Genomic DNA, 27,712 nt, shown 5'->3' on the forward strand with positions numbered 1-27,712 from the left:
GATATTACATGTGTGAACATTCAATATTTCCACCAAAAAATACTCCTGACGATAAAAATACAGTAATATATTGCTCTTTTATATAGCATGAAACTTTTCCTTGTTTGGAATAAGAAAGGCCCTCTCAGTGGGCCAATTTCTACATCAATAATTCAGTCATTATCAACATAATTCCCTTTAGTGACAATTAGTAACAACTGATATATTCTAGAGGCTCCATTCGCTTACATAAATGAAAATATCTGTAACTCCAATTACTGTATTCAAAACAGGAAGACTATCAATACCAAGATGAATTATACTCAATACTACAAAAGCACTACAGTCTGTAAATGATATGTATACAACAGAACAAGCTTTGAAAGAATACACAAACTACTAACAGTGCGTATGCATGGGAAGTGGAATTAAAGGGGTAAAAGGAGGAACTTTAATATTTTACTTTAACCATCTGGGTATTACTTGAAACTATTGTGTAAGCAAGTCCTTTCATAATTTTTTATTTACTTACTGATTTTAGAGAGAGATGGAAAGACACGAGAGGGAGGGAGAGGAAGAGAGGGAGGGAGAGGGAGAGAGAGACATCAATTTGCTGTTCCACTTATTTATACATTCACTGGTTGATTCTTGCATGTGCTCTCAGAATGATGCTCTAACAAACTGGGCTACCCGGCCAGGGCCATAATTTTAAGTCCAGTAATGTTGCCCTTTTTTCAAAAACTTAAATAAAAATAATTCCATGTCAAAATGTTGGTTAACCACTATCCAAGGCAGGAAGGTTCATCCTCTCTGTGTACTAATATTCCCTCCTATGAACTGTTAAACCTAGCCTTTGAAAATTCAACCTGATGAAAACTTCATTAAATTGGAGGCAGAGAGGTCTGGCAAGCTTACATATCTGGTTACTTCAGGCTCAGCTGGTACTACTAGGCCTGTCAAGTTTTTCCAATGGTGTATTTTGAGAGTTTAAGACTTGACACAATTCTAGAGCTCTTACACTGATAAACAGATAATGTTGCAGAATGGTAAGGTGACACTCTAAGACACTACTAAAAACACATTTCACTCAAATTCTTTCCAATTCTGGCTTTTAAAAGCTGCTAAACTATACATACCTCTTACTGAAATACAAATGTCAGCAAGCTCATACTTCTACTGATAATTTATGAGCAATTTTCACTATAGCTTAATGTTGTTCCTACAGTAAAAACTACTACTCCATACACTCTAGGGGGGAAGTTCTTTTTTCTTTAATGTACATCAAAATTTGCCCTTTCATCCTACAGCTATAAAATCTGGTTATCCCTATTACCACCCCTACCCCATAATTTTAATGTCTACCTGCCATTCGGTAGCAAATTATATGCTCTAGAGGCAGATATTTCAGAATGTTTCATGTGCACTCCACAATAAATGGCAGCCTTGCAGGGAAGCACTAAAATTTATCAGCCCACAGCAAGTACCTCATAGTTCACAATTCATTATTCATTACTAGCCACTTGCCTGGAATTCTTTCTGCCTTGATGTCCTCAGTTCCATGAGGAATTCATTTTCTTTGTAACTAGGCCTTGAAAACCAGCTGATCTGTTTCTAAGAACTATGGACATTATGACCCTATGAGGATTAAAAGACTTTAAAAGTATGTTAGAAAATCTTCAGCATATAAAGAAATCCATCAAACAGCTACTAGGAAAAGCAAAAATACCCAGAAGTCACAATATGCAAACACTTCAGCTCAAAAACCAGTCAAGTAAACTAAACTTCGCATTTTACAAGTATTAATAGAATTTGCCATTCTTCTGCCTCAAAAGGATTCAAATAACAGGACAAAAAATGTAAGTGTCAAATGTTTACCTAAAAACAACTGAAAATGCCAGAAAGGACAAGACCAAGTATGTATGTATAAGACGAAACTAAAATTAAGATAGGAAAAAAAAAATAAAAAGACATTATAAAAAAATAATGTATATGTATAACTAAAACATTGAGCTCTAATAAAGGACTCAAATAAATCCTATTGTGGAGAAAAACAAAGATGAACAACAGAAATATGAGGATAGCAATAAATGAATACAGCACTTTTTTGTATTGCTTTAACCATTTAGATCATTAATTACTAAAAAGCAAGTAAAAGTTTAAAAACCTTCCTGCTGCTAAAGTATGAAAATAAATTGCACAGACAGGTATCTATATGCCTCTACAGCATTTTATAAGAACCAAAAAAATGAATTTTCTAAACAGTCACTGGACAATTGGAGAAAGAAAAATCACACATCTGAGTTTCCTAGTAAAAGTCATGTTACTAGATTTCTAACTCAAGCAACAACTATAAAAATGTGTTTTTTATGGCATAATCTATTTTTGAAGATGCAATAAAGTACTGTAGTCCTAGCAAAATTAACTGCTCCTGCATCACTTCAAAAATACATATCACACTGAGTAACAGTCATTGCTATGCTAAGATTGAGAACTAACCTGAAAGACTAAGGAAGTGAAATCAGCATGTTTAGTGTTATAAGAATCAGGTTCCAAATGCCTCAAATGGTAGGTAGGTTGTGTATTAATCAAAAAAATTTTTCTGCCCTGGCAGGTTTGGCTCAGCGGTTAGAGCGTTGGCCTGTGGTCTGGAGAGACTTGGGTTTGGTTCCGCTAAGGGCACGTACCTCAGTTGCAGTTTGTCCCCGGCCCTGGCTGGGTCGTGTGGGTGGCGACCACTCGATGTGTCCCTTTCATGTCAAAGTTTCTCTCTCTCTCTATCTCCCCCTCCCACTCTATCTGAACAAAATATTGAAAAATGTCCTCGGGTGAGGATAAGAAAAAAAAAATTTTCTAATTACTTTTTTCCATCTGTTAAAAATAAGGGACTAATTCCTCCATATAAGAGATTTCAAATTTCATAACCATTTCCATTATAAAACACATAGCTAGCTTTCAAACAGATTAAAAAGTAAACCAAGATAACTGAAAAATAACTGTATTAGTGGTAGAGAGAAAATCTTATCAAGCACATGTCTTATCTCAGGTATCTGCTAGGTGATTTATGTAAACCAACTCATTCTAACCACCACCCTGTGAGGTATGTATTATTTCTAAAAACAGATGAGGAATCAAAGAGACTTACCAAAAACCAGGACTCCAATCTCTTGGGCTTCAATAGTATATTATATTCATAATATAATAATTTTGTGAAGAGGATGAAAATGGGGTCCCGCTGACAGTTTTATTTGACCAGCCCAGTATTTATAAAAGTTAAACTTTTCAGTGTTTTTGGTCAAAACACGTATTGTATTTTTAAATGCAGCATACGTGCCGTACCCTGGCCAGTTTGGCTCAGCAGTTAGAGCGTCAGCCCGCGGACCGAAGAGTCCCAGGTTCAGTTCCCCCTAAGGGCACGTACCTCGGATACAGTTTGTCCCAGGCTCCAGTTGGGGTCATGTGGGTGGCAACCACTTGATTTGTCTCTCTCACATCAATGTTTCTCTCTCTTTCTCCCTCTCTCCCTCACACTCTACCTCTGAAGATACATGCAAAAATGTCCTCGGGTGAGGAAATTAACTAACTAAATAAATAAATGTAACATACATTATGTGCCTAGTTCCTGTGGTGAGTTTACAATCCCTGCTTTAAAGCATATTTATTTTAAAAAGAATAAAAACAAGTGAATAGCTATTCCTAGAAGAGGTATGGCTTTGACTAGTGGTTGTCCTAGGAACTAACTAGGTGCTGTAATCCTGTATCAGAGGATACTTACAAGTGCAGGGACAATATGGAGATATTCTTAATGGGGCCTGCTCTAGCTTTTATGGAGCATTTTGGAAATTTGTATGTGTATTTTTGGTTGACACAATAATTGAGATAGCACTACTGGCCTTTAGTTGGCTGGAACCAGTGATCCTCAATACACCAAAAAAGTAGGAAGAGTCTTATATAACAAGTAAGTGTCCCTTTGCCCTGCCAGGGTGGCTCAGGTGGTTGGAGTGTTGTTCTGTACACCAAAAAGGGTTGCGAGTACGATTCCCAGTCGGGGCACATACCTGGGTTACAGGTTCAATCCCAAGTTGGGGTGCAGATGGGAGGCAACTGATCAGTTTCTCTCTCTTTCTCTTTCTGTCTCTCTCTCTCTCTCCCTTCTTCTCGCTCTCAAATTAAAAAAAAAAAAAAATGGCCCCTCTTCCTATACAACTTTCAAATGACATTCAAGATAAAAAACTTGTTCTGGTCCTATAGAACCAAAGTAAGTTTGAAATATACCACAATGCATTATTATTAGTTTGTTGCTGTTATTGTTAATCCTCACCTGGGGATGTTTTTCCATTGATTTTTAGAGAGAGGATAGAAGGGAAGGAGGAGGTAAGGCGGGGGGGGGGGGGGGGAGTAAGGGGAGAAGGAAGAAAGTAACCTCGATGTGAGAGAGGCATAAGATAGATACTCTATTTTCTGTCACCTACCTGGGGAAGGCAACTGGGGATGAGGAATAGCAGGGTGTCCCTAACTAGATTTAACTTGAGATGAGAGTAGTACCGGGAGGCACACTTCAAAAATTATAAAAATTCAGTATCGACCTAGTAGGGGTAGATAACAACCATCTGCTAACAACCATCTGAAATTTTATGATACAGTCATCATTTGTCAGAAAAACCAACCTTGAAATAATCTGGTCCTTCTTTTTAGTACTTTATTTTCCTCTTCACTTTCCTACGAACTACCAGAGATGCAGTTAACCTATTAAAGGTAAACACTTTATAAGCACCAGGCCCTATAACATGAAGCTATACATACATACCACTTTACAATACAGCAGTTTAAAAAGCATTTTTCCACCCTGGGCAGTCTGGCTCAGCAGTTAGAGCGTGGGCCTGCAGTCCAGAGAGACCCAAGTTCAGTTCCCGCTAAGGGCACATACTTCGGTTGCAGTTTGTCCCCGGCCCTGGTTGGGTCGTGCGGGTGACAGCCACTTGGTGTCCCTTTCACGTCAATGTGTCTGTCTGTCTCTCTCTCTCTCTCTCTCTCTCTCTCTCTCCCCCTTCCTCCCTCCCACTCTATCTGAACAAAAAATGAAAAAATATCCTCGGGTGAGGATAAAAAAACCCTATGGTTTTAGGATTATACTAATTTTAAAAACAGGAACTACAATGGAAATAGGATTTTCCAGTACTTTTTCTACTCAACTATATATTGTCCCAGAAAATTACCTTTTTAACATAGTTTTTTATTTACAATGATGACAGAGTATATCAGTTTACTTATCCTGCTATATTGTCTCCAATAGAGTTTAGGCATCAAATTTAAACTATACTAATATTCTAGCTTCATAATAACTATGAGTTTTTAACACTTCTTAAAACTTCCTTAAATATTTTTCAAATAAGTATGTGTAAGTATAGTATTTATTATGCTTTATTTTACTTAATATCACTTACCCTGGAACCTATTACTTTGTTCAATTCTTGTTATTCTTTTAGTCACCTCACACCAAAAGAACAGAAAGTGTATCTCTTATACTGAAATACTGATAAACAGTGACCCATCTCTGGTTAAAAGGCCTTATAATGAAACCATGATTTTCCTTAGTACTGAAATTTAACTGTAAAGAAATCATATCCCTAGTCTGCAGAACTAGCATCCACTTTCTCAGACTCTCTAAATCATGTAGTTATAATTCAGGGAATAAAAAATATTCTAAACCCACTAGGAGAAAAAGGGTGTGGCCAGTCACATCTTCATTCATACCTTTTCTTCTTCCAAGCCAATAATGCATATTACAAGCCCCCAAGTAAAATTCTGAAGAAAGATAATCCTTCAATCAACAGCCTCAGAAACATCTTTATCATATACCCTCAGACCACAGACCTAAATTTTAAAATCTTTTTGGGGCCAGCTGGTGTGGCTCAGTGGATTGAGCCTTGTCCCATGGACTGAGAGGTCCCGGTTCAATTCCCGCCTGGTCAGGGCACATGCCAAGGTTGCAGGCTTGATCTCCAGTAGGGGGCGTGCAGAAGGCAGCAGATCAATATTTCTCTCACACTGATGTTTCTATCTCTCTCTTCCTTCCTCTCTCTAAGAAAAAAAATTAAAAAACAAATATGAAACATAAAAAGATAAAATAAAATCTTTTTGATAAGGAGAGAAAATGGGAATTGCTAAAATAAAATAAAAAACATTTAAAAAAAATCAGCCTGATGCCCTCTGCTCACATCATTCATGAAAACAACTTTAATTTTTAGAGAATAAATGCAAAGCTTACTCTGTCAAATATAAAGGAGAATGGAAAAAAAAAAAGAAAAAAACATATAGAGAAACATGACATAACCAGAAAACAGTATTATTCTAAACTATATTTTCTCATACAAAATTTGCAGTGTAACATGATTTTGCTATATTAAAGCTACTATAAAATATTTATTTTAATACACAAAAACTCACCAAATTACAAGTCTGTCATTTAAGTTCTAAATGAATGGCCAAAATAGGGGGGGGGGGGGAATTCTTCTAGGGTTGCTCAATTTAGCAAGTAAAAATTATTGTTTATATGAACTGGGCATCTTGCATTTAATATGGCAAACCTACACTCTCTCAACTAATTCAAGTGAGATCCCATCTCTACCAAAGTATTACAGCACCAGTTCCCACTCATAAAGAACAAACTGAGCTATCACAGCAGAATTTTGACTGAAGTCTTGAGAGTTCGTTTAGAAGTATTCTTTTCCAGATGATAAGGCTTTTTTAAGAGCTGACATTCTCATAAAAAAAGAAAAAGCCAGTCCAGCTGATATGGCTCAGTGGTTGAGCATCAACCCATGCACTATGAGGTCGCCAGTTCGACTCCCAGTCAGGACACATGCCCAGGTTGTGGGCCCAATCCCCAGTGGGGAGTATGCAGGAGGCAGCCAATCGATGTTCTCTCTTTTCTCTCTCTCTCTCTCTCTCTCTCTCTCTCTTCTCTCTTCTCTCTCTCTCTCTCCCTCTCCCTTCCTCTCTCTCTCTGAAATCAATAAAGGAAAAAAAATTTAAAAAAGAAAAAGCCAAATAATTTCTAAGAGCCAAAGGTTAAACTTTTACTAGGTTTCACATAGTCTAGTGAGTGAACTTTCATGAAAGTTATGCTTTTTTGAGTTAAACACATATTGCAAATAATTCACAGTGTAGGTTTTGGTAACTAAACAAAAAGAAGTTACTTATGAAGGTTATAATAAACAAAATCCTATTTTAAGTATTACAGACAGACTTGACATTCATTTTAATGAATTCCAAAGTTAATGTACAATTTTTTTAATTCATAATTAAAGAGCTGTAGAGTTAAAAAACTAATTTCTGACCCATCAAAACTTCCAGAAAGTCCATTTCATTTCATATTCATTTCCATAAAGGTTTTTTCTCCTATTTAGCTCCTAAAACAAGTATAGTAGTTCTCCCCTTATCAATGGTTTCACTTTCCATGGTCAAGAGGAGTCTGAAAATGTTAAATGCAAATTTTCAGAAATAAACAATTCTTAAGTATTAAACTGCACACTCTTCTGAGTAGTGTAATGAAATTTCCCACCATCCTGCCATCCGGCCCCATCTCTCCCAGGATGTGAATCATCCCTTTGTCCAGCATATCCACATTGTATATAAAGCCCATCAGTCACTTAGTAGTCATTTAGGTTATCAGATGGGCTGTTCTGGTATCACAGTGCTTGTGTTCAAGAAACTCGTTTTTTGTTTTTTGTTTTAATAATGGCCCCAAAACACAAGAGTAGTGATACTGGCAATTCAAATATGCCAAAGAAAAGCCTTTAAGTGAAAGAAAGTTCTCAATTTAAAAAAAGAAAAGAGTAATAGTATGCTGAGCTTGCTAAAATCTTACTGTAAGACTAAATCTTCTACCCATTAAATTGCCTAACTTATAAACTTTATCATAGGTATGTAATGTTTAGGAAAAGACAGTACAGTACTACTAAGTGACTGACAAGGTGCATATATTGTACCAGATATATCTATATATAGATATAAAGAGACTCTCCCTTTTGTTTTATGAGATCCCTCTCAACCAGCTCTCTGCCCTACTTATATGGCTTTGACAATGAATGCAAATAACTCTATTCTTCTGCTAGCTTCATTAAAATCATCTTCTTAATACTAAACCTATGCTTTTCTTCCCTGTATTCTAGGCCACTGCTCTTTAATACAGCTCATCCATCTTTGGAGACTGCCTAATTCCCTTACCTCATTTACACTACCTTGAAGGTATTAATAGATAATCCTGTCTCCCTAATGCTTTTTCCTAAATTTAGTTCCTCAGGCTTTTCTCCTAAGTCTTAAGTTATCATCAATGTAGAATGATTTGCATCTTTCCCTAAATGTGGTTGGAAAGTGTTATTTTGGACTTCAACTACTGTGAAAACAGTTACACTGTTAACAGTACAGTCATTTTGATATGTGATCACTGTGCTATTTGTCTAGCAGGGGTGGAAAACGTCTGGCCCTCGGGCCATGTAAGGCCCTCAGAAAAAAATACCAGCTAACATCACATGCCTCACCAAATTAGACTGACCAAGTGTAGCAGGCTAATTTTTAAGGTGACAATTTTGTACGGCCCTCAAATGATGTTATAAATATCCAAATGCTCTTGGCAGAAAAAAGGTTCCCCACCTCTGCTTCACTGCAAGTTATTTGAAATCTCTACAGTTGCTCTTTTCCAGGCAGCAATTTCCTGGTTTGCATTAAGGCCATTTATTTAATCTTCCTTGATGAATGATTTGAAATTCAGCACTAACAAATATAATGTCAATGCTGGAGCTGCTATGCTATTTTTTTCCAGCTGCTCCCTGATGGTTTCCAATCTGCTAAAGTTGTATATCAAAAAATCCTAAATTAAATTTAACACATTCCTTCAATCAAAAAAAATTCCCAAGTTAAATATAGTATCTTTTCGCCTTGGCTGGTTTTGCTCAGCGGTTAGAGCATTGGTCCGCGGACCAAAAAGTCCCGGGGTCGGTTCCAGCCAAGGGCACATATCTCGGTTGCAGTTCGTTCCCAGCCCCAGTTGGGGTCGTGCAGGTGGCAACCAATGATGTGTCTCTCTCACATCAATGTTTCTCTCTCTCTCTCTCTCTCTCTCTCTCTCTCTTCCTCCTTCTCTCCTGCTCTATCTGAAGATAAATGTAAAAATATCCTTGGGTGAGGATTAAAAAAAAATATGTGTGTGTGTGTGAGTATAAAACATATAAATATAAATAAGTAAATATATATGTGTGTGTATATATTCAATCTTCCTTCAATCTGTGAATTGAGAAGTATTTCACAGATATTTGCCAACACAGGACATCTTGTTGCTTTTTTTCCTCCAAAAAACAATGTCTAAAGTGAGAAAATAATCTTCTCTAGGATCTTAAACATGAAAGATAAATGGTTCTTCAGTGATGGTTCCACTTTCCTTCTCCCTCCCTTCCCTTAGCCAGTGTTCAAGTCATTATGCACTCATCAGAAATTGTGTCTCAGACAATAGCATCAGACTAAGCATTAAACTCAAAATAAACAGTAGTGCTCCCAGACCCCATACTTAATAATTCAAGGCAGGGACTAGGGAATAAGAAACATAAGCTCTAATGTAAAAGGACAACTAAACATACTGGAAAACTTGTGCTTTGATTATGATACTCAAATTACTGTAGTTTCCCCATTTTCCCAAATTCAAGTAAGGTAAACAAAAATTAAAAAATTAAAAAAAAAAATTATATAACTAATGGCTAATGCATTAATTCAATAATACTGTATTTTCTTTACTAATAATGACTAGTAATGATACAAGATGATATTATTGACAAATTCCTCGTGAAAATCTTTGTTGTGTTTACAAAAGTCATCAGATTGTTCCAGACTACATGGCATATAAAAAATAAAAAAACAAAATTACTCAATACTTGAAAATGCTGTTTTTCAAAAATGAGTCTCATGGCCAATTAATGAATTATGAAATCACTTTAGAAGGTCACAAAAGTTTTCTTTAAATACACTACAAAGTAAGAATAGGTAGGTACTATTTCACAAAAAAGTGTGTATTCTGTACATACTCAGTCACAAATAAAATCTATTTCTCTATCTAGATAACAAACTAAAATTTGAAAGCCTTTTCCTCATCAACTTTTATATTTTTAAAGTCATTTCAACATGACTGCATGGGAACCAACTTATTTCTATTTTACTAATACATTGCAGTACCTAGAATATTTTAGTTTTTAGTGTTAACTTTTCAGGTTATTTTTTTATTAATAAGCAGCAATGATGTGGCTGATAACTTGAAACTAGGTGATGATTATATGGAACTTTATCACATTATTCACTCTACTTTTTACATGTTTAAAATTCTAACAAAAATGTAAAAAAAATAAATAAAAGGCAAGAAAATGGACCTAACAGATATAAGTATCATAAATAAAAATGTAAATTGAGACTTTTACATGTCGTTAATAAGGAATATAAATCTAGGAAGTTCCTCAGATTTAATTCAAGTTAACACTTGGATTGCCTTATTCAACTATAATGAACAGGTTTAGAGGTCTTTAAAAAATGCAAAGGAGAAAGGAGAAACTAAGTCATAAATAGAAAAAAACATCTCCTCAAAATAACATTAAATACAATTAAGTGTTCTTCACTGTCTCTTCATTGCCTCTTCAATGATCAACTACTTTTCAATCAACAGAGAGAACATAAGAATCGGGCAGTGATTTTCATTTATTAATTGTTTAATTCATAAAATGAGATCTCTGTAATGGACACCATTCTGCCTTCCTCGAAACAAGAACTACAAGTGTTGTCTGAAGTAGCTTTATAGGCAGTTGGATTTCAAAACATGAAGCCTTGGCCTGCCAGTGTGGCTCAGTTGGTTGAGCGTTGTCCCATGCACCAAGAGGTCTCCGGTTAGATTCCGGGTCAGGGCACATGCCTGGGTTGCAGGATGGATCCATAGAAGGGAGAGTTCAAAAGGCAGCAGATTGATGTTTCTCTCTATCCCTCTCTCCCTTCCTCTCTTTCTCTTAAAAAACAAAACAAACAAACAAACTAAAAAAACCCATAAAAGTCTCAAAGTCAATTTTTCTTATTTCTGAAAAACAAGTTTCTAGAAACTTACTAAGACACAAATTAATCTGTCTAGGCCCTATACCCATTAAAGGCTGTACCTAAGCTGTAAATTCAATAGAGTTGTGTAATTCTAGAACTGGAAGGGAATTTAGACATCATCTAGTCCAGTGATTTTCAAATATGACCAGGAAGAAAAGAGAATCAATAGTATAATTTATATATGCAAACACATTCTTTTTTTTTTAGTATATAGAACACTTTGCCTTGTATTCTATCAAAATGTACTTGACATTTTGTCTTGTATTTTATACTTAATCATTTTAAGAAGATGAGAATACATTTGGATATGACTAAAACCATCGGTACAACTTGGAACTTAATGTTGTCTAATAATAGAACCTTATATAACATATAGAACACTGACACTTTTCAGATTTCACATCATCTCATTTATAATTCATGGTCTAGTCAATTTGAAGCAATACTTGGGTATAACAGTAATATAAATCAAGATAAACAAAGCGAAAGGATGCATATCTAAATTGATATACTTCTGGAAAATACCATAAAGCATATCATAAGGTTCCAATAATTAAGATTTGGAAAAAAGGCTGGTCTTAAAACAGTCCCTAATTCTTTTCAGAAATGGAAAAGAATACCATTCAATACTTTTTAATACAAGAAAGTTAACACAAGATGTTTCCACCAAAGTTAACCAGTCTGCTTTAATGAAGAGGTAAGACTGTTTTTTCATTTGAATTTGAACCACAATAGAAAAAAGAAACAAAACAAAATAGTGGGTGCCTGAGGAACATTAATTATGTCTCCCCCAACTGTATGCAAATAAATGTAGATACTTATAAAATTCTTTGAATATTCAGTAAATCCCATTTCCACACAAACAGAACAATTAAAAGTTCTGACTGATCAGATAAAAATAATCTCAAATTAACTAGGTTTGATTAATAATATATATTTTGTATATATAAGAAAGCAAACAAAAAAGAAAGTTAAGCCTACTTTTAATTTTAGATCATAAATTGAAATTATGTACAAATCTGTGTCCCTCTCCTATATTGAATAAACTCTTGTAAAACAGGTATCTCACTTTCAGATTTATTCAATTTTTTAAATTTACACATCAGTATCATTGGATTAATGTTTTTACATAGGATCACCACAATATTTCAGTTCAAAATCAGCAAGAAGTTTATGGCTATAAAACATTTTATAATCAACTAATTTTACTGGAGAGGTTTTCTGCCTTCCCAAAACTAATCCTTACCAACTAAAATGGGAAATTCTGGGGGGGAAAAAACCCCACAAAACCTCACAAATTTTAAAATCATTTATCTAAGGTGGTTAAAATTAAACTCAATATCATCAATGACATTTTTTTTTTTTTTATCCTCACCCGAGGATATTTTTCCATTTTTTGTACAGAGAGAGTGGCAGGGAGAGAGAGAGAGAAACATCGACGTGAAGGGACACATCGAGTGGCTGCCACCCGCACGACCAACCAGGGCCGGGGACAAACTGCAGCCGAAGTACGTGCCCTTAGCGGGAACCGAACCCGGGTCTCTCCAGACCGCAGGCTGACGCTCTAACCGCTGAGCCAAACTGGCCAGGGCCATCAATGACATTTTTAAAAATTCATATAAAATGATGTTTTGTTTAAAGAGGCACATTGAAAGCCAAGCCAATTGTTCACATTAGATGATTTTGCACTATTATTTTAATTTTGATGTGTGGCCCAGCCGATGTGGCTCAGTGGATTGAGCCTCATGCCATGGACTGGTACAATTCCCAAAGTGCATGACTGGGTTTCGTGCTCGATCCCCAGTAGGGGGCGTGCAGGAGGCAGCCAATGGATGTTTCTCTCCCACATGGATGTTTCTCTCTCTCTCTCCCTTCCTTTCTCTGTAATTTTGATGTGTGAATTTACTTTAGAGGTCCCTGGTCAATTTAGTCTTTCTGATAGATTCTATTTTTCAAGATACTCCTCAAAAAAAAAATTCATTCCTCATTCTGGTTTCCTGCTTTTTTCTCCTTGTATACTATAGCCTTTCTTCTCTTTCCCCTTCTCTTACAACTTCTGATCCCGTCCAGATTGTTTTCTCACTGTAAAGAACTGAATATAATGCATCAGAATATTTTTCACAGAATTCACCTTTTCCAAAACTTCTTTGCAAAACTGTATTCAAACTTTTGCTGAACATCTCCTGCATGATAGTCAACAGTCACTCATTGTTTTTCTATATACCACATGTGTATAGAAATTGGCACCTTATCTCCTTCTCAAATTGTCTTGTAAAAAAAAAAAACCCTTTGCCTAGGACAGGTGGCTCAGTCGGTTGGAGTGTTGTCCTGATACCAAAAAGTCTGCAGATTCAATTCTGGTTCAGCACACATACCTAGACTGCAGGTTAAATCCCTGGTCAGGGAGCATGTGGGAGGCAGCCGAATGATGTTTTTCTCTCTCTCTCACCTCTCTCTAATATCAGTAAAACCATATTCTCAGATGAGGCTTAAAACAAAAAGCAGAAGAAAAAAAAAACAGAAAAAAAACCCACCTTTATATACCTCCAGCAAAGTTTCAGATTTTACATATGAAACATCTTACTTTGAAAAAGTACCTCAAACTAAATGGAGAAAAAAAAAAAAAAAAGGTTCAAATTGGAGTACTTTTCTAATTGTGCATGGTCATCTCTGCAGGCCCAGTTAAATAATTTTTATTTTAAAGTAAAAATAGTAACAATACAATAACATTCTGCCTTTTATTAATGTCTAAAGGTATACTCCACAACATAAAATGTTTCACATCAAAATTCTATTAATGAGAAAAATAAAGGGATTCCTTCAAGACAAAACAGTCTAATTTCTAATGAGGATTTGTATAATTCATGCAAAGTCAAACCTATTAAGTTTGGCAACACAAAAACCCATCTGCATCTTTAATAATATGAATCCAGTAACCTTGAAATATACAGACTAAGAGCCCAGCAATGGGTCCTGATGTAGTAACACGGCCATTCCACCCCACACCCCTGACCAATTTCTCACGCTTGGGTGTTCCATTATGTCAGTAGTGACACTTCAGTCAGTTGCCTGAGAAACTGGAGGCTTATGATCTCCTTATGAAATGCTTTATTCCAAGGCAAACTATTTCTTCTGGTCACTTAAAATTTTATTTGGATTAATTATGTTAAGATCTGTTGCTTGACATTTGACATGTCATTTGCGCACAGCCGCAATAGATAACATCTGTCTTCTGTTGCTCATTTCAGTTCACCCAAAGAGGAGATGCATGATCAACAGCAAATACACATCTAAAACTGTACTCAGGGAGAGAAAATTGCCAAACCACTAAAGCAAACAGGACTTGACAGGAAAAAAAAAAAAGATGAATTATCTAATGCAAGTACAGGCATTCTTACAAAGCACAATGTCCACAGCTATCTAGTATCACCCAAACAAAATGGTTTCTTAAAATTTAGCTCCTTAGCAGTAAAATTCATCAAACTCTTTATTTTCTCCCACTGAACTATTAATTATCCAATTTTATATTTTCACTTTGAATATATTCCATTCTTACACTTCACTCCACATTCCTTCATCAGCTAACATCTGCAACACTCCCACTGTGTGCCAAGTCTACATTCTATTTCTTATTCATAACAGTGGGATTTTATGAAGAGACATTTAGGTTCACTGAAAAAAAAGAAAGCCATGCAATCCCCCAATGAAATAGAAATACAAACTTCGTCAATTGCAATTAAAATTGCAGCACTGCTGGTCACTTCTTTTTTTAAAAAAAAATGTTTCTAGCCCTGGCCGGTTTGGCTCAGCAGTTAGAGCATCGGCCCACAGACTAGAGAGACCCTGGTTTGGTTCCCGCTAAGGGCACCTACCTCAGCTGCAGTTTGCCCTGGCCCCAGTTGGGGTCATGTGGGTGACAACCAGTCAATGTGTCTCTCTCACATCGATGTTTTTCTCACTCTCTTTCCCGCTCTATCTGAAGATAAGTGCATTAAAAAAAAACTCCTAGGGTGAGGATAAAATATATATGTACACACACACACACACATATATATATATATATATACACACATATATTTATGTTTCTATTGATTTTTTTTTAGAGAGAAAAGAAGGAAGAGAGAGATAGAAACATCCCTGTGTGACAGAGATTATCGATCAGCTGCCTCCTGCACACCCCCTTCTGGAGATCAAGCCTGAAACCCCAGCATGTGCCCTGAAGGGGAATGGAACAGGGACCTCAGTCTACAGGACAACGCTCAATCCACTCAGCCACACCAGCTGGACTGGTCAGTTTTCTTAAAGTTACATATGCAAAAGCACAAATCTCTCTGTTCAGGGCCTTCAAATAATCATCTACTTAACTTTATTCAAGATGACAGCATTGCCCTGGCCAGTTTGGCTCAGCGGTTAGAGCGTCGGACTGCGGTCCGGAGAGACCCGGGTTCGGTTCCCGCTAAGGGCACGTACTTCGGTTGCAGTTTGTCCCCGGCCCTGGTTGGTCGTGTGGGTGGCAGCCATTCGATGTGTCCCTTCACGTCGATGTTTCTCACTCTCTCTCTCCCTACCTCTCTCTCCCTCCCACTCTATCTGTACAAAAAATGGAAAAAGTATCCTCGGGTGAGGATAAAAAAAAAAAAAAAAAAGATGACAGCATTAACAATTAAATGTTCAATATATATATAAAAAAACACTAATAATGCTACTTTTTAAAGAATAACAGTAATAGTTAACATTTATTCACTATATAGAACAAATATCTGGCACATACAGTACTATTATACTATATAACATAATGCAGCATATGTTACATTATAGTAATATATAGTAAACAAGTATTAGATATGGTAAAAATAAACTCCCTACTGAGACTATATGCCAAGCAGAAATTCAAGTGCTTGATGGCCATTATTTCATTTAACATTCACATCATCCCTAAGGGATTGACTCTATTTTACAGATGATAAGACTAAGGCTTGGAAGAATTAAGCACCTTACTCAAGGTCACTTAGCTACAGATGGCTGGGACTCTAATCCAGGTCTGTCAGGATCCAAAGTATGTGCTCTTGATCATATAACACTGTTTGGTTTATACCCATTCTATTTTAATTTTGGTTTAAAGCTCTTGAAAGTCTTAGCAGGAAGGTTACTTTTTAGGCCAAGTTTCTTTCTTTAAAATGAACTACATTTATCTCATTACATACAAATTAACATCTTAAAGATTTTATTTGAAACTGTGGTCCTACAAGTTTAAATATTTGGAATGAGAAAACAAAAACTGAATGAAAGCTTTGAATCTCTATGATAATGGGTCACAGCTGGAAGAGACCTTGAGGGTCATCTAGTCCAGGTTCATTTTAGAAATAAGATGTTTTGAAAAACATCTATATTCAATTTAAACTACCACATACCTAATCCAGAAACGTATAGGCTTTGTTTTGTTTTGTTTTTTAATTCATCATTTTAAATAGATAATCTAACATTTTTAACATTTCAATATTGCTAAAGCACTACAAGAAAATACAAACTCACGGACTCCAGCTCTGGAGTCACTGCCTTGGTTCTCCACCAAGTTCAAGATCTGAGCACCTGGCCCACCACACTGGGCACCAGAGCAGATGAGGAAATCAAGTCAGGAGAGTTAACTTGATCACACCACTAAATAATAAAGGGACTGGGACCTAACCCCAGAGGAGTCTGTGTACTCCAGAGCATACACCGTCAGCCACCACTGAGTGTACTAAATGAAATAAGGCTGACAAAGCTCTAAGTCGAGTTCCAGTCACATATGCATTTTATCAATGTTTGCTTTAACAGAAGTAAAAAGGGTCCTATCAAGCGGAGAAACACACTCCACTGCAGAGGTCTGGAAGGGGTACATGAGGAATGAGAAAGGGATCTCTGTTGTCAGAACAGACAGTGCAGTAAATCACCCTCACATCTACTCTGTTTTTCACCCAGGGGTTTCAACGTGCCCTCTGCCATCTGATTGTCTTTTAGAACCAATCCCTATAATTTTTTAAAACTAAAATATTAAAAGCTTTTTAAAAAGAAAGAAAATACAAACTCCACAACATGAGACCAGACTATGGTAGGGCTATTGCCAACTGAAAGCTTGAATCGTATTATGTTATAAAAGCTACTTAAAAAGGAAAAGGTGACTGGCTGGTGTGGATCAGTGGTTGAGTGTCAACCCATTCACCAAGAGGCTGCCAGTTTGATTTCCGGTCAGGGCACATGCCCAGATTGTGGGTCCAATCCCAGTGGGGTCATGCAGGAGGTGGCCAATTAATGTTCTCTCTCATCGATGTTCCTCTCTCTCTCTCTCCCTTCCTCTTTCTCTAAAATCAATAAAGAAAAAAAAATTTTAATAAAAATTAAAAGAAAAAAGAAAAGGCATCTTTACCCATGTAGATTCAAACTCAAATAATAACCTTTGCTTCCTTGAATTAAATTTACATTCATTTGGGTCAACTACAAACTCAACTTCATCCACCAGTCATGTCATGTGACTGAATTTGAGTTCATTTCAAGGAAAAGGCTGCACTATGCTGTATTTAGAACACATATCACTGAGAACAGCCAGGTAAGTCTTTGAAGGCCTATCCAAAAACCTTACTTCAGTTGCTAAGTACAATTCTCCTGTATTATCAATCACTGAAAGGTGCTATGCCAATAGAGATTAAACATGTTAATGTTAAGATCAAGAATCTCTCATCTATGGTGCCAAATGAAACCATGCTATTTCCACAAATCGAATAGCTAAAATTAGTATTAGCTTCTTTAAGTCATAGCGTTAACACAAATTAAAAACTGGTAGGACATACAGTCTAACTCTATGCTGCCTTCCACCATGGCCTCCTGCTTTGGAGGAAAAATACCGAATATACTTAACATATTTAACTCTATAGTCAGAAAAGTGTTTCCTTTCTGACACCTGCAGTGATAATGCAAGGCCATTAAGCATACATAGCATTTGACTGGTACAACATGGTACAACAAACATTTACAATTATTCCACAATGCTTTTTCAATCCTTTATTAGATATATTTTCACTGTAATCTTCAGCATTTTAAGTCTGGATTCTCCTTAGAATAGTTAACTCCGTTGACTATTTTTTTTTAGTGAAAGTCATTTAAATTCAGCTAGTCCAACAAGAGTAATTTTACATTGTTCTAGCCTAATAACAAAGAAACACTGAAGGATTAGCAAAAATAATTTATAGTTCACTCTCCACTACTGACTTCTCATAAATTCTTTCCTATAAAAATATTTTTAAACCTCTTACAGGTTGTTTCCACAAGAGCAGAAACCAGTTCCAATACCTCTAAAATACAAATTCAGCAGGTAAACTGTAATACACACCTTCAACAATCAGAATCTTTTTTGTATAGAGCAGATTCCTTATCACCATGATTCCCCACCATTTCTCCATCTTCTCTAAAGAGCTTCAGTTCAAAACCCAATTTTCTTATTTCCACTATACCCTGCACCAATCCCAAGTCCTACTTTTATGTTCCTCAGAAATAATCTTGAAACTTTTAGTTATTAAAAAACCACTTCTTCTATCTCCCTCTCTCCAGTCACTGTCCTCAATCCCACCACTGCAGTTCCAGCTCTGTACCCCCTGCCTTCCCAAAAGCTCAACCACTATCATAAACGCTTCCCGGACTCAGCTGCTCCCTTCCTTAATCCTTCACACTGCAAACCAACATTACACCCCAGGTTTCCTGCATTTTACTCCCTTCCCTTATTTTCTGTCTTCACCTACCCCCATGTCTATACCCAGGTACCCTTCTTTCCCTAATAAATATTCCCCCTACCTCAGTTACAACCCCTCCTCCCCCATCCTCTGCTAAATTTTCCTCTCCTTATTTAGAAACTCCTTTTTGCTCTCTCAACCACTATCCTACAATGCCCAACACTCCACCCTTCTCGGCAAACCCAGCCCTCTTCCCCATCTCCTTTAGAACTGCTGCGTTCCCTTCCAGATCCCCTACTGCAGTCAACCCGCCACCACCTTAGCTTTCCACCACCTTCCATCCACCTCCACATCCTTGGCTCCCTGGTTTTTCAGCCCCTCCTTAGGACTCTAGTACTCTGCTCAGTCCTTCGACTCCCTTTCCTTCAATACCTCCCTTATTTTATAAGGATGTCACCTGTCTTACGGAGCCCCAGAAGAATCCTAGATGACCCCTACACCCAGAACCCCCATTCTCCTGCAGATCAAGCCGACACCACTGGACCTCTCGTTAAACACAAAAGCTGGTATCCTACTGCTTTTTTTTTATTTTTTTTTTATTTTAGAGAGAGGAAGGCAGAGGGAGAGAACCATCCATGTGAGAGAAACATCGATGGGTCCGGGGATCGAACCCGCAACCTGAGTATGTGCCGTGAACCGGCGACCTTTTGGTGCACAGGCGGACGCTCAACCATCCGAGCCAGACCTATCCGGTCTCCTCCTGCCTTCTTTAAAAGCTGCGCCCCCTCCTCCTCGTCTGCCCCCGCTCCTCCGCTCCTCCAGCTACTCCAGCTTTTCACGTCGGCTTCCTAGGTGTCCCCTCTCCGACTCGGAGCGACGAGCCCCTGCGGCGCGCATCTAGCCAGCAGTCCACCTCAGGCTCCGATCGACGCCCCCACGTCTCGGACAGGCGCCTCTCGTTCTCACACCCGCGCCTCCCGCTGCCGACCAGCCTCTCCTCCCCGCGGGGCTGCAGCTCCTCCGCCTCTCCCAGCCGCTCCCTTCACGGTGCTCCCGCACCACCTCAGGCCCCGGCCCGCCCCCGGCGCCCTGCTTACCGTTCTGAGCGGCGCCTGGCCCTGGGAGGAGGGAGCCAGAGACCAGCAACAGCGAGAGGGCCAGGGCGCTGGGGAGCGACGAGCCCGACATCCTCTCAGCAAAACACCGAAGAGCAAATGGGCCGGGCACCGGGCCGGGGGCCGGGGAAGGGAGGGGAGGGAGGGAGGGGGCGGACGAGCGCTCTAAGGAGTGAGCGAGGGAGGTAGCTCAGCTCCGTCCTTCTGCGTCCTCCTCCTACCGCCGCAGCGCCCAAGGCTCGCGAGACCTTTGCTCCGTGTCGTGGGCGGCAGAGGAGTAATGGCGGCAAGGCTCGCGAGAAGAGGCGGTCTGAACTAGTGCTCCCACCCCTCGGACTTCGCGTCCCCGCCCCTGCAGCGGTTGATTGGCCAAGCTCAAGGTAGGTCATGTGCCAAGGGCTGCTCTGGCCACGTGATGGAGCGAGACGGGGTTCCTCCTGCTCTCTTGACGGGAGGGGGTGGGGGCAGAGAACGAGGTGTTAAGCTAGCTAGTACCCAGGTGAATCGCGAGCACCCATAGATAAGAGGAAGCTTTAGGAGCCTGCTGTGTTTCTTCCACCCAACCGGCCTCTCAGTGGTTGGAGCTCTTGGCTGCGGAATGTGGTACACCACTGCTTCTTTTACACCTTTTTTTCATTGTCCCCATGGAAGTCCTGCTGTTTCCTCCTTCTGGACTTTAACCTTAGATCCCTACTGGCATCTAGCTCCAACCTCCCTCTTTAACCTTCTGTTCTAACTTTCCAGGAAAGGTGATACACTCCCGGTGCTCGATATTACCTTGAGCTTTTCTGCCTGCACACCTGCTCCCTCTGCTTGAAATGCCCTCTTTTTCCTGGCCCTGCTATTTTTCCCTCCCCCATTTTGGCCTTATTTTAGCTTCATAAAATATCAGGGCCTAAAGTTTAGCCTAATTGTTAGTTAGATACTAAATTCTACAAGGAAGTAATAAGAAGAATCTTCAGAAGCATTTTTATACAACGAACATTTTTTTTTTTGGTATGTGCTCCTAGCGGGAACCGAAGCCAAGACTCTCTGGTCCGCAGGCCAACGCTCCAACAGCTGAGCCAAACTGGCCAGGGCTATTTATTGAGTGCCTGTTGTGTACCAGGTCCTCACACCTGCTGTGAAACCAAGATGAAAACGTGGTCCCCACTCTTATGAAGTGAGAAGGGCTAAGAAGAGGACAAATGTCCTAGAAAATCAACCCACAAGAAGGGAGCCAGAAAAATGCTAGGCAATGTTGTTACTATTGTTTGCATGGAACTTTGGGAAATGTTCTTTTTAAGGGTATTTTCTGTCCTACCCTCAACGTTGTAACCCCTTGGTTGGCAAAGGAGTTTCTGTGACTTAGCTTATTATACCTGACTCAAAGCAGACATCCTGGGGAGGATCTGTGGAGTGTGGAGTGAAACTGAGAGAAGCGGAGTAAACAACCCTGATGATCTAAGAGCTCAGAGAATCTAAAGGAAGGAGCACTCACCATGACCCTCACATGCTCAAGCCACAGTCACTTTCAACATGAACTTGGACAGCTGGTGGTTCCAGACTGAGCTTTCTAGCCAGCAGCACCAGACTATGACAATGGCATGTTGTTGTTTGAAATGAAAACTATATCCTTCACAACTTCAGGTGTATGAGTGACAAAAAAGTTCACATGGAAAAAGGTTGGCCTCTACAGACAGTTATCTATTGGGCTCCTCCAGAGCCACCTGTGATGGGATCAAGATTTTTTCAGCTGATGGAAATTTTTGGTTGGCTGCAATCATTCTGCCTGGTAACAGTAGCTACCATCACTATTTAATCCTTATAACAAAGAAGCCTTACAAAATGATTATGTTCATTTTGTGGGTAGGGAAAATAAGGCTAAGTGAGGCATGACCTGCCCAGCGTCTGAGTGTTTGTGGTAATCATTAATACCAAACAGTTTGGTTTGCCTCCTTCTAGGCTGGTGACAGGGGTGCATTTCCACCTTAAAACTGGGAATGGTATGTTACTTATTATAGCCAATGAAATGTGAAAAGTGATATGTATTATTTTCAAGCAGACATATTTTATTTCAGTTACAGACACTGTAGCATACTCTTTCCTGGTGGCAATGAGTGGTCATGATGATGAAAGCAAGTGTCAAAATGAAACTTATGTCAGCCTACTGTCTGTTGAGTTAAGCTACTGATATTCAGATGTGTTTTCTCCCACTAAATAACCTGGACTGTTCTGGTTACAGCGAAGATGAAATTTAGGTTCATCCCACCACCTCTACCATCACCATCTAATAGGCTGTATGGCCTTGGTCAAATGACCTAATTTCTAGACCCTATTTTTCTGTCAAATGGGGTTGATGATAGTCTTAAGATTATAAAGGGAATAAATGAGTACATTTATGTACACTGTTTACAACAGTTATGTTTCTGGTGCACAGTAAACACCCAAATGTTAATGTTAATGATAATGAAAATGAATACTATTGTACCTGCTACTGCTACAACTCTGACTCCAGCTCTGTATTCTCCATAACTAGGCCATGCTTCTTACCAAAAGTGATTCAGAAAGAAACGTTTAAGTACGGTGTTACCAATCAACTCTCAAAACCTGCAGTTATGAGAAATCCTTTTACCCTGGAAAAAAATGTCATCAAATCCCACGTGATAGTAGCTGTACTTGTGTTGAGAAAGTGCATGATAACTAAAACCTTTCTATAATGCAGTGATTTCTTTACATAAATTTAGGAATTTGGCTTTTTTTTTTCTTTTTTTAAGATTTATAGCCCAGCTGGTGTGGCTCAATGGTTGAGCATCCACCTATGCACCAGGAGGTTGCTGGTTTGATTCCCGGTCAGGGCATATGCCCAGGTTGTGGGCCTGGTTCCAGGTGAGGGGCATGCAGGAGGCTGCCAATCAATGTTCTCTCTCATTGATGTTTCTATGTCTGTCTCCTTCTCCCTTCCTTTCTCTAAAATCAATAAAGAAAATTTATTTAAAAAATAAAATAAAATAAAATAAAACCTTTCTATACTGCAGTGATTTCTTTGCATAAATTTAGGAATTTGGCTTTTTTTTTTTTTTAAGATTCGCAGCCCAGCCAATGTGGCTCAGTAGTTGAGCATCGACCCATGCACCAAGAGGTCACTGGTTTGATTTCCCATCATGCCCAGGTTGTGGGCCCAATTCCCAGTGCAGGAGCATGCGGGAGGCGGCCAATTGATGATGTTCTCTCTCATGGATGTTTCTATCTCTCTCTCCCTCTCCCTTCCTCTCTCTCTAAATCAACAAAGAAAAAAATATTTACATACACTTATCCTGGCCAGGTAGCTCAATTGGTTAGTCTTCAACTGATATACCAAGGTTGTGGATTTGATCCCTAATCAGAGCACATACAAGAATCCACCAATGAATGCATAAATAAGTGGAACAACAAATTGTTTTTTTCTCTCTCTCCCCTTTCCTCTCTCTAAAATCACTAAATAAAATTTTATTAAAATATGTTTTCATGGACTTCCGGTTAAGATGGACACGGTATTGCGTCCTCCCACAACCACATCAAAGTTACAACTAAACTACAGAACAACCATCATTCAAAATGGCCTGAAATCAAGCTGAATGGAAGTCCTACAACTACGGAATTAAAGCAGTAGCTACATCAAGACCGTTCGGAGGGTACACACATGTGGCGGATAAAAATCAGGAGGATACCTCGGCTGGGAAGATCCTCCCTGAGGACTGAGGGGTCCCCATTCCACACCAGATACCCCACTCAGGGTTCCAGTGCCAGGAAGAGAAGTCCCCATAATTTCTGGCTGGAAAGACCAGTGGGAACTGAGGCTCAGGGAAGCTGATGCGGCTGGAGCCCCAGGCAGCTCCTTAAAGGGCCCACGCACAGACTTATTGGACTCACTCCCTCTAAGCTTGGAGGGGAGGCAGCTGGAGGAGCACCACAGACATACAGGGAAGAACTGAGCTGTTTGGCACTGGAGCGAGGGCTGGAGAGGGGGCTTTCTCTGGGACAAAGGTGCTGTCAGAGGCCTTTGTTCCTTTGGTGAGCCCTTCCCTGGGGCGGCAGACAGCCGCCATATCTGGGACTCCACTGGTAGCCCTGCCCTGGCGATACCCTGAGGACCCCCCCCCCCAACTTTCAGGCCACCCAAGCTGTTGCCAGTTGCTTAACCATAGGATTGGCCTACCTTGGATCCTGCTTCAGGTTTTCCTAAATTCTTTCAAACAAGCAGCATCTGGTCTCAGACAGCCCATACCTCTCGTTAAGTGATACACAGAAACCTACACAGGGAGGCAGCCAAAATGAGGAGACAAAGAAACAGGTTCCAAATGAAAGAACAGAACAAAACCCCAAGAAAAGAACTAAGCGAAATGGAGATAAGCAACCTAACAGATGCTGAGTTCAAAATACTGCTTATAAGGATGCTCAATGAACTTAGTGAGGGCCTCAAGAGCATAAAAAAGGACCAGTCAGAAATTATGGATGCACAATCAGAAATGAAGGAGGCATTAATGAAATAAAGAATAATTTACACAGATTCAATAGTAGAGTACGTAAATCCAAGAAGCAAACCATCAATTGGAATATAAGGAAGCAAAAAATGCCCAATCAGAACAGCAAAAAGAAAAAAGAATCCAAAAAATGAAGATAGTGTAAGGAGCCTCTGGGACAACTTCAAGCATGCCAACATTCACATCTTGGGGGTGCCAGAAGGAGAAGAGCAAGAACAAGAAATCGAAAACCTGTTTGAAACAATAACGGCAGAAAACTTCCCTAACTTGGTGAAGGAAACAGACATACAAGTCCGGGAAGCACAGAGAGTCCCAAACAAGATGAACCCCAAGAGGCCCACACCAAGACACATCATCATCAAAATGCTAAAGGTTCAAGACAAAGAGAGAATCTTAAAAGCAGCACGAGAAAGGCAGTTAGTTACCTACAAGGGAGTTCCCATAAGACTGTCAGCTGATTTCTCAAAAGAAACTTTGCAGGCCAGAAGGGAGTGGCAAGAAATATTTAGAGTGATGAAAAGCAAGAACCTACAACCAAGATACTCTATCCTGCAAAGCTGTCATTTAGAATCGATGGCCATATAAAGAGTTTCCCAGACAAGAAAAAGCTAAAGGAGTTCATCACCACCAAACCGTTATTATATGAAATGTTGAAGGGTCTTTTTGTAGAAAAAGATAAAATATATGAACAAACAAAATGGCAATGAATACATATCTATCGACAATGGAATCTACAAACAAAATGAACAGGCAGAACAGAAACATTCTCATAGATACAGAGAACATTTTGTTGGTTGCCAGTTGGGAGGGGAATTGGGGGAATGGGTGAAAAAGGTGAAGGGATTAAGAAGTACAAATTCATTGCTAGACTGACAAACCTCAAAGGGAAAGGTGTTGGGGGGGTGGGAAGAAATAAACCAAAGAATTTATATGCATAACCAATGAACACAGACAATAGGGTGGGAAAAGGCGGGAGGGGGCGAGAGTGGGGAGGAGGGGGTCAATGGGGGAAAAATGAGGAACATCTGTAATACATTCAACAATAAAGTTTTAAAAATATATTTTTAAAAATATGTTTTCATTGATTTTTTTTTAGAGAGAGAGAAAGGGGGAAAGAGTTAGAAACATCCATGTGAAAGAGAAACATCAATTGGCTGCCTCCTGCACAACCCGCATTGGGGATCAAGCCCGAAACCCAGGCATGTGTCCTGACCAGAATTGAACAGGGATCTCTCAGTTCCTGGGATGAGGCTCAATCCACTGAGCCACACCGGCCAAGCAATACATAAAAATATTAATGAAAGATTTACACACACTTAAAAATCTCTAGTTAAATGCAGCTGTGCAGGATGGCTGAGCTGCTTGCAATATCTCACAAGATCCCCCTAGGGATCCTCAGTGGTAAGGTCAAGACACATTTTCCCATCCTCCACAGACTGCTTGGAGGTCAGCATTCCAGTCTTTCTAGTACTGACAGCACCTCCTAGTGGCAAGACATATAACAAGGTATTCCAAATTTAAAAATTTTAGGTGGATTTTATTTTTTTATTGTTGTCACTATTACAGATGTCCCATGCTCTCCCCTTCTTTGCCCACCTTACCCAGCCCCAACCCCCTCTTCCCTATGTCCATCACGACACTGTTGTCTGTATCTATGGGTTATGCATATATGTTCTTTGCTAATCCCTTCAGCTTCTTTCATCCTGTCCCCCCTCCCCATCCCATCTGACAGCTATCAGTCTGTTCCATGTATCCACCCATGCCTCTGTTTCTATTTTGTTCATCGGTTTATTTTGTTTATTATATAAGTGAGATCCAAATATAAGTGAGATCATATGGTATTCATCTTTTTCTGACTGACTTATTTCACTTAGCATAATAATATCCAGGTCCATCTATGCTGTTGTGAAAGGTAAGATTTCCTTCTTTTTTATGGCTGCATAATATTCCATTGTATAAATGTAGCACAGCTTTTTTTTCACAGTGTAAAACTTTTATATTTAGAATTACCCAGTTGGGGGTATGTGGGTTGTTTCTAGATCTTGGCTATTGTAAATAACATTGCCAATGAACATAAGGGGGCGTGTATTCTTTCTAATTGGTGTTTCAGGATTCTTAGGATATATTCCCAGAAATGGGATTGCTGGGTCAAAAGTTAGTTTCATTTTAAATTTTTTGATGAAACGCCATACTGTTTTCCACAATGGCTGTACCAGTCTGCATTTCCACCAACCATGCACTAGGGTTCCCTTTTCTCCACATCCTCACCAACACTTGTTCTTTGTTGATTTATTAATGATAGCCATTCTTTCAGGTGTGCGCTGATATCTCATTGTGGTTTTAATTTGCATTTCTCTTATGATTAGCGATGTTGAGCATTTTTTTATATGAGTATTGGCCATCTGTGTGTCCTCTTTGGAGAAGTGTCTATTTCAGTCCTTTTTCCATTATTTAATTGGGTTGTTTGTCTTCCTGGTGTTGAGTTGTGTAAGTTCTTTACATATTTTGGAAATTAACCCCTTATGAAATGTATCATTGGTGAATATGTTCTCCAATACAGTCAGTTCCCTTTTCTTTTTGTTGATGATTTCTTTTGCTGTACAGAAACTTTATAGTTTGTTGTAGTTCTATTTGTATATTTTTCCCTTTGTTTCCCTTGCCTAGGACATATCAGCAAAAATATTGCTCCAAGAGATGTCTGAGATTTTACTGCCTATGTTTTCTTCTATGATTTTTATGGTTTCACGACTTACATTTTATTCATTTTTAATTTATTCTTGTGTATGGTGTAAGTTGGTCGTCGAGTTTAATTTTTTTGCATGCATGCATGCACCTCTTTACTCCGTTATATGCTCTTGCCTTCTTTGTCAAATATTAATTGACAATATAGTAGTGGGTTGATTTTCAGGCTCTCTGTTTTGTTCCATTGGTCTATATGCCTGTTCTTATGCCAGTATCATGCTGTTTTTATTGCAATCACCTTGTAGTATAGTTTGATATCAGGTATTGTGATACGTTCAACTTGGTTCTTTTTCAAGATTTCTGAGGCTATTCGAGGTCTTGTTTGGTTCCATATAAATTTTTGGAATATCTATTCAAGATCTGTGAAATATGCCATTGGTATTTTAATAAGAATTGCATTTTACCTATAGATTGCTTTGGGTAGTATGACATTTTAATGATGTTAATTATTCCAGTCCATGAACACAGTATATATGCTTACACTTATTTGTATCTTCCTCAATTTCTTCAGTGTCCTGTAGTTTTCCAAGTACAGGTCTTTTACCTCCTT

The 27,712-nt window shown here is 38.8% G+C and overlaps 1 protein-coding gene across 4 annotated transcripts in view; it reads right to left on the reverse strand.

Moving 5' to 3' along the window:
- The window catches only part of NPTN (neuroplastin), a 72,508-nt gene extending 52,335 nt beyond the window's left edge, over positions 1-20,173 (reverse strand). For 3 of the 4 annotated variants that reach the window (XM_036246027.1, XM_036246015.1, XM_036246009.1), the window contains exon 1: positions 19,901-20,159. In XM_036246027.1, coding sequence (XP_036101920.1) covers positions 19,901-19,991 — 91 coding nt within the window. In that variant the 5' untranslated portion in view covers positions 19,992-20,159. Of the gene's footprint in view, positions 1-19,900 lie in introns of all 4 variants that reach the window. The other variant, XM_036246021.1, reaches the window with a different exon arrangement.
- Positions 20,174-27,712: the final 7,539 nt, after the last annotated feature.

This window comes from Molossus molossus, unplaced genomic scaffold (assembly GCF_014108415.1).
Source record: "Molossus molossus isolate mMolMol1 unplaced genomic scaffold, mMolMol1.p scaffold_m16_p_1, whole genome shotgun sequence".
Taxonomy (NCBI): Eukaryota; Metazoa; Chordata; class Mammalia; order Chiroptera; family Molossidae; genus Molossus; species Molossus molossus.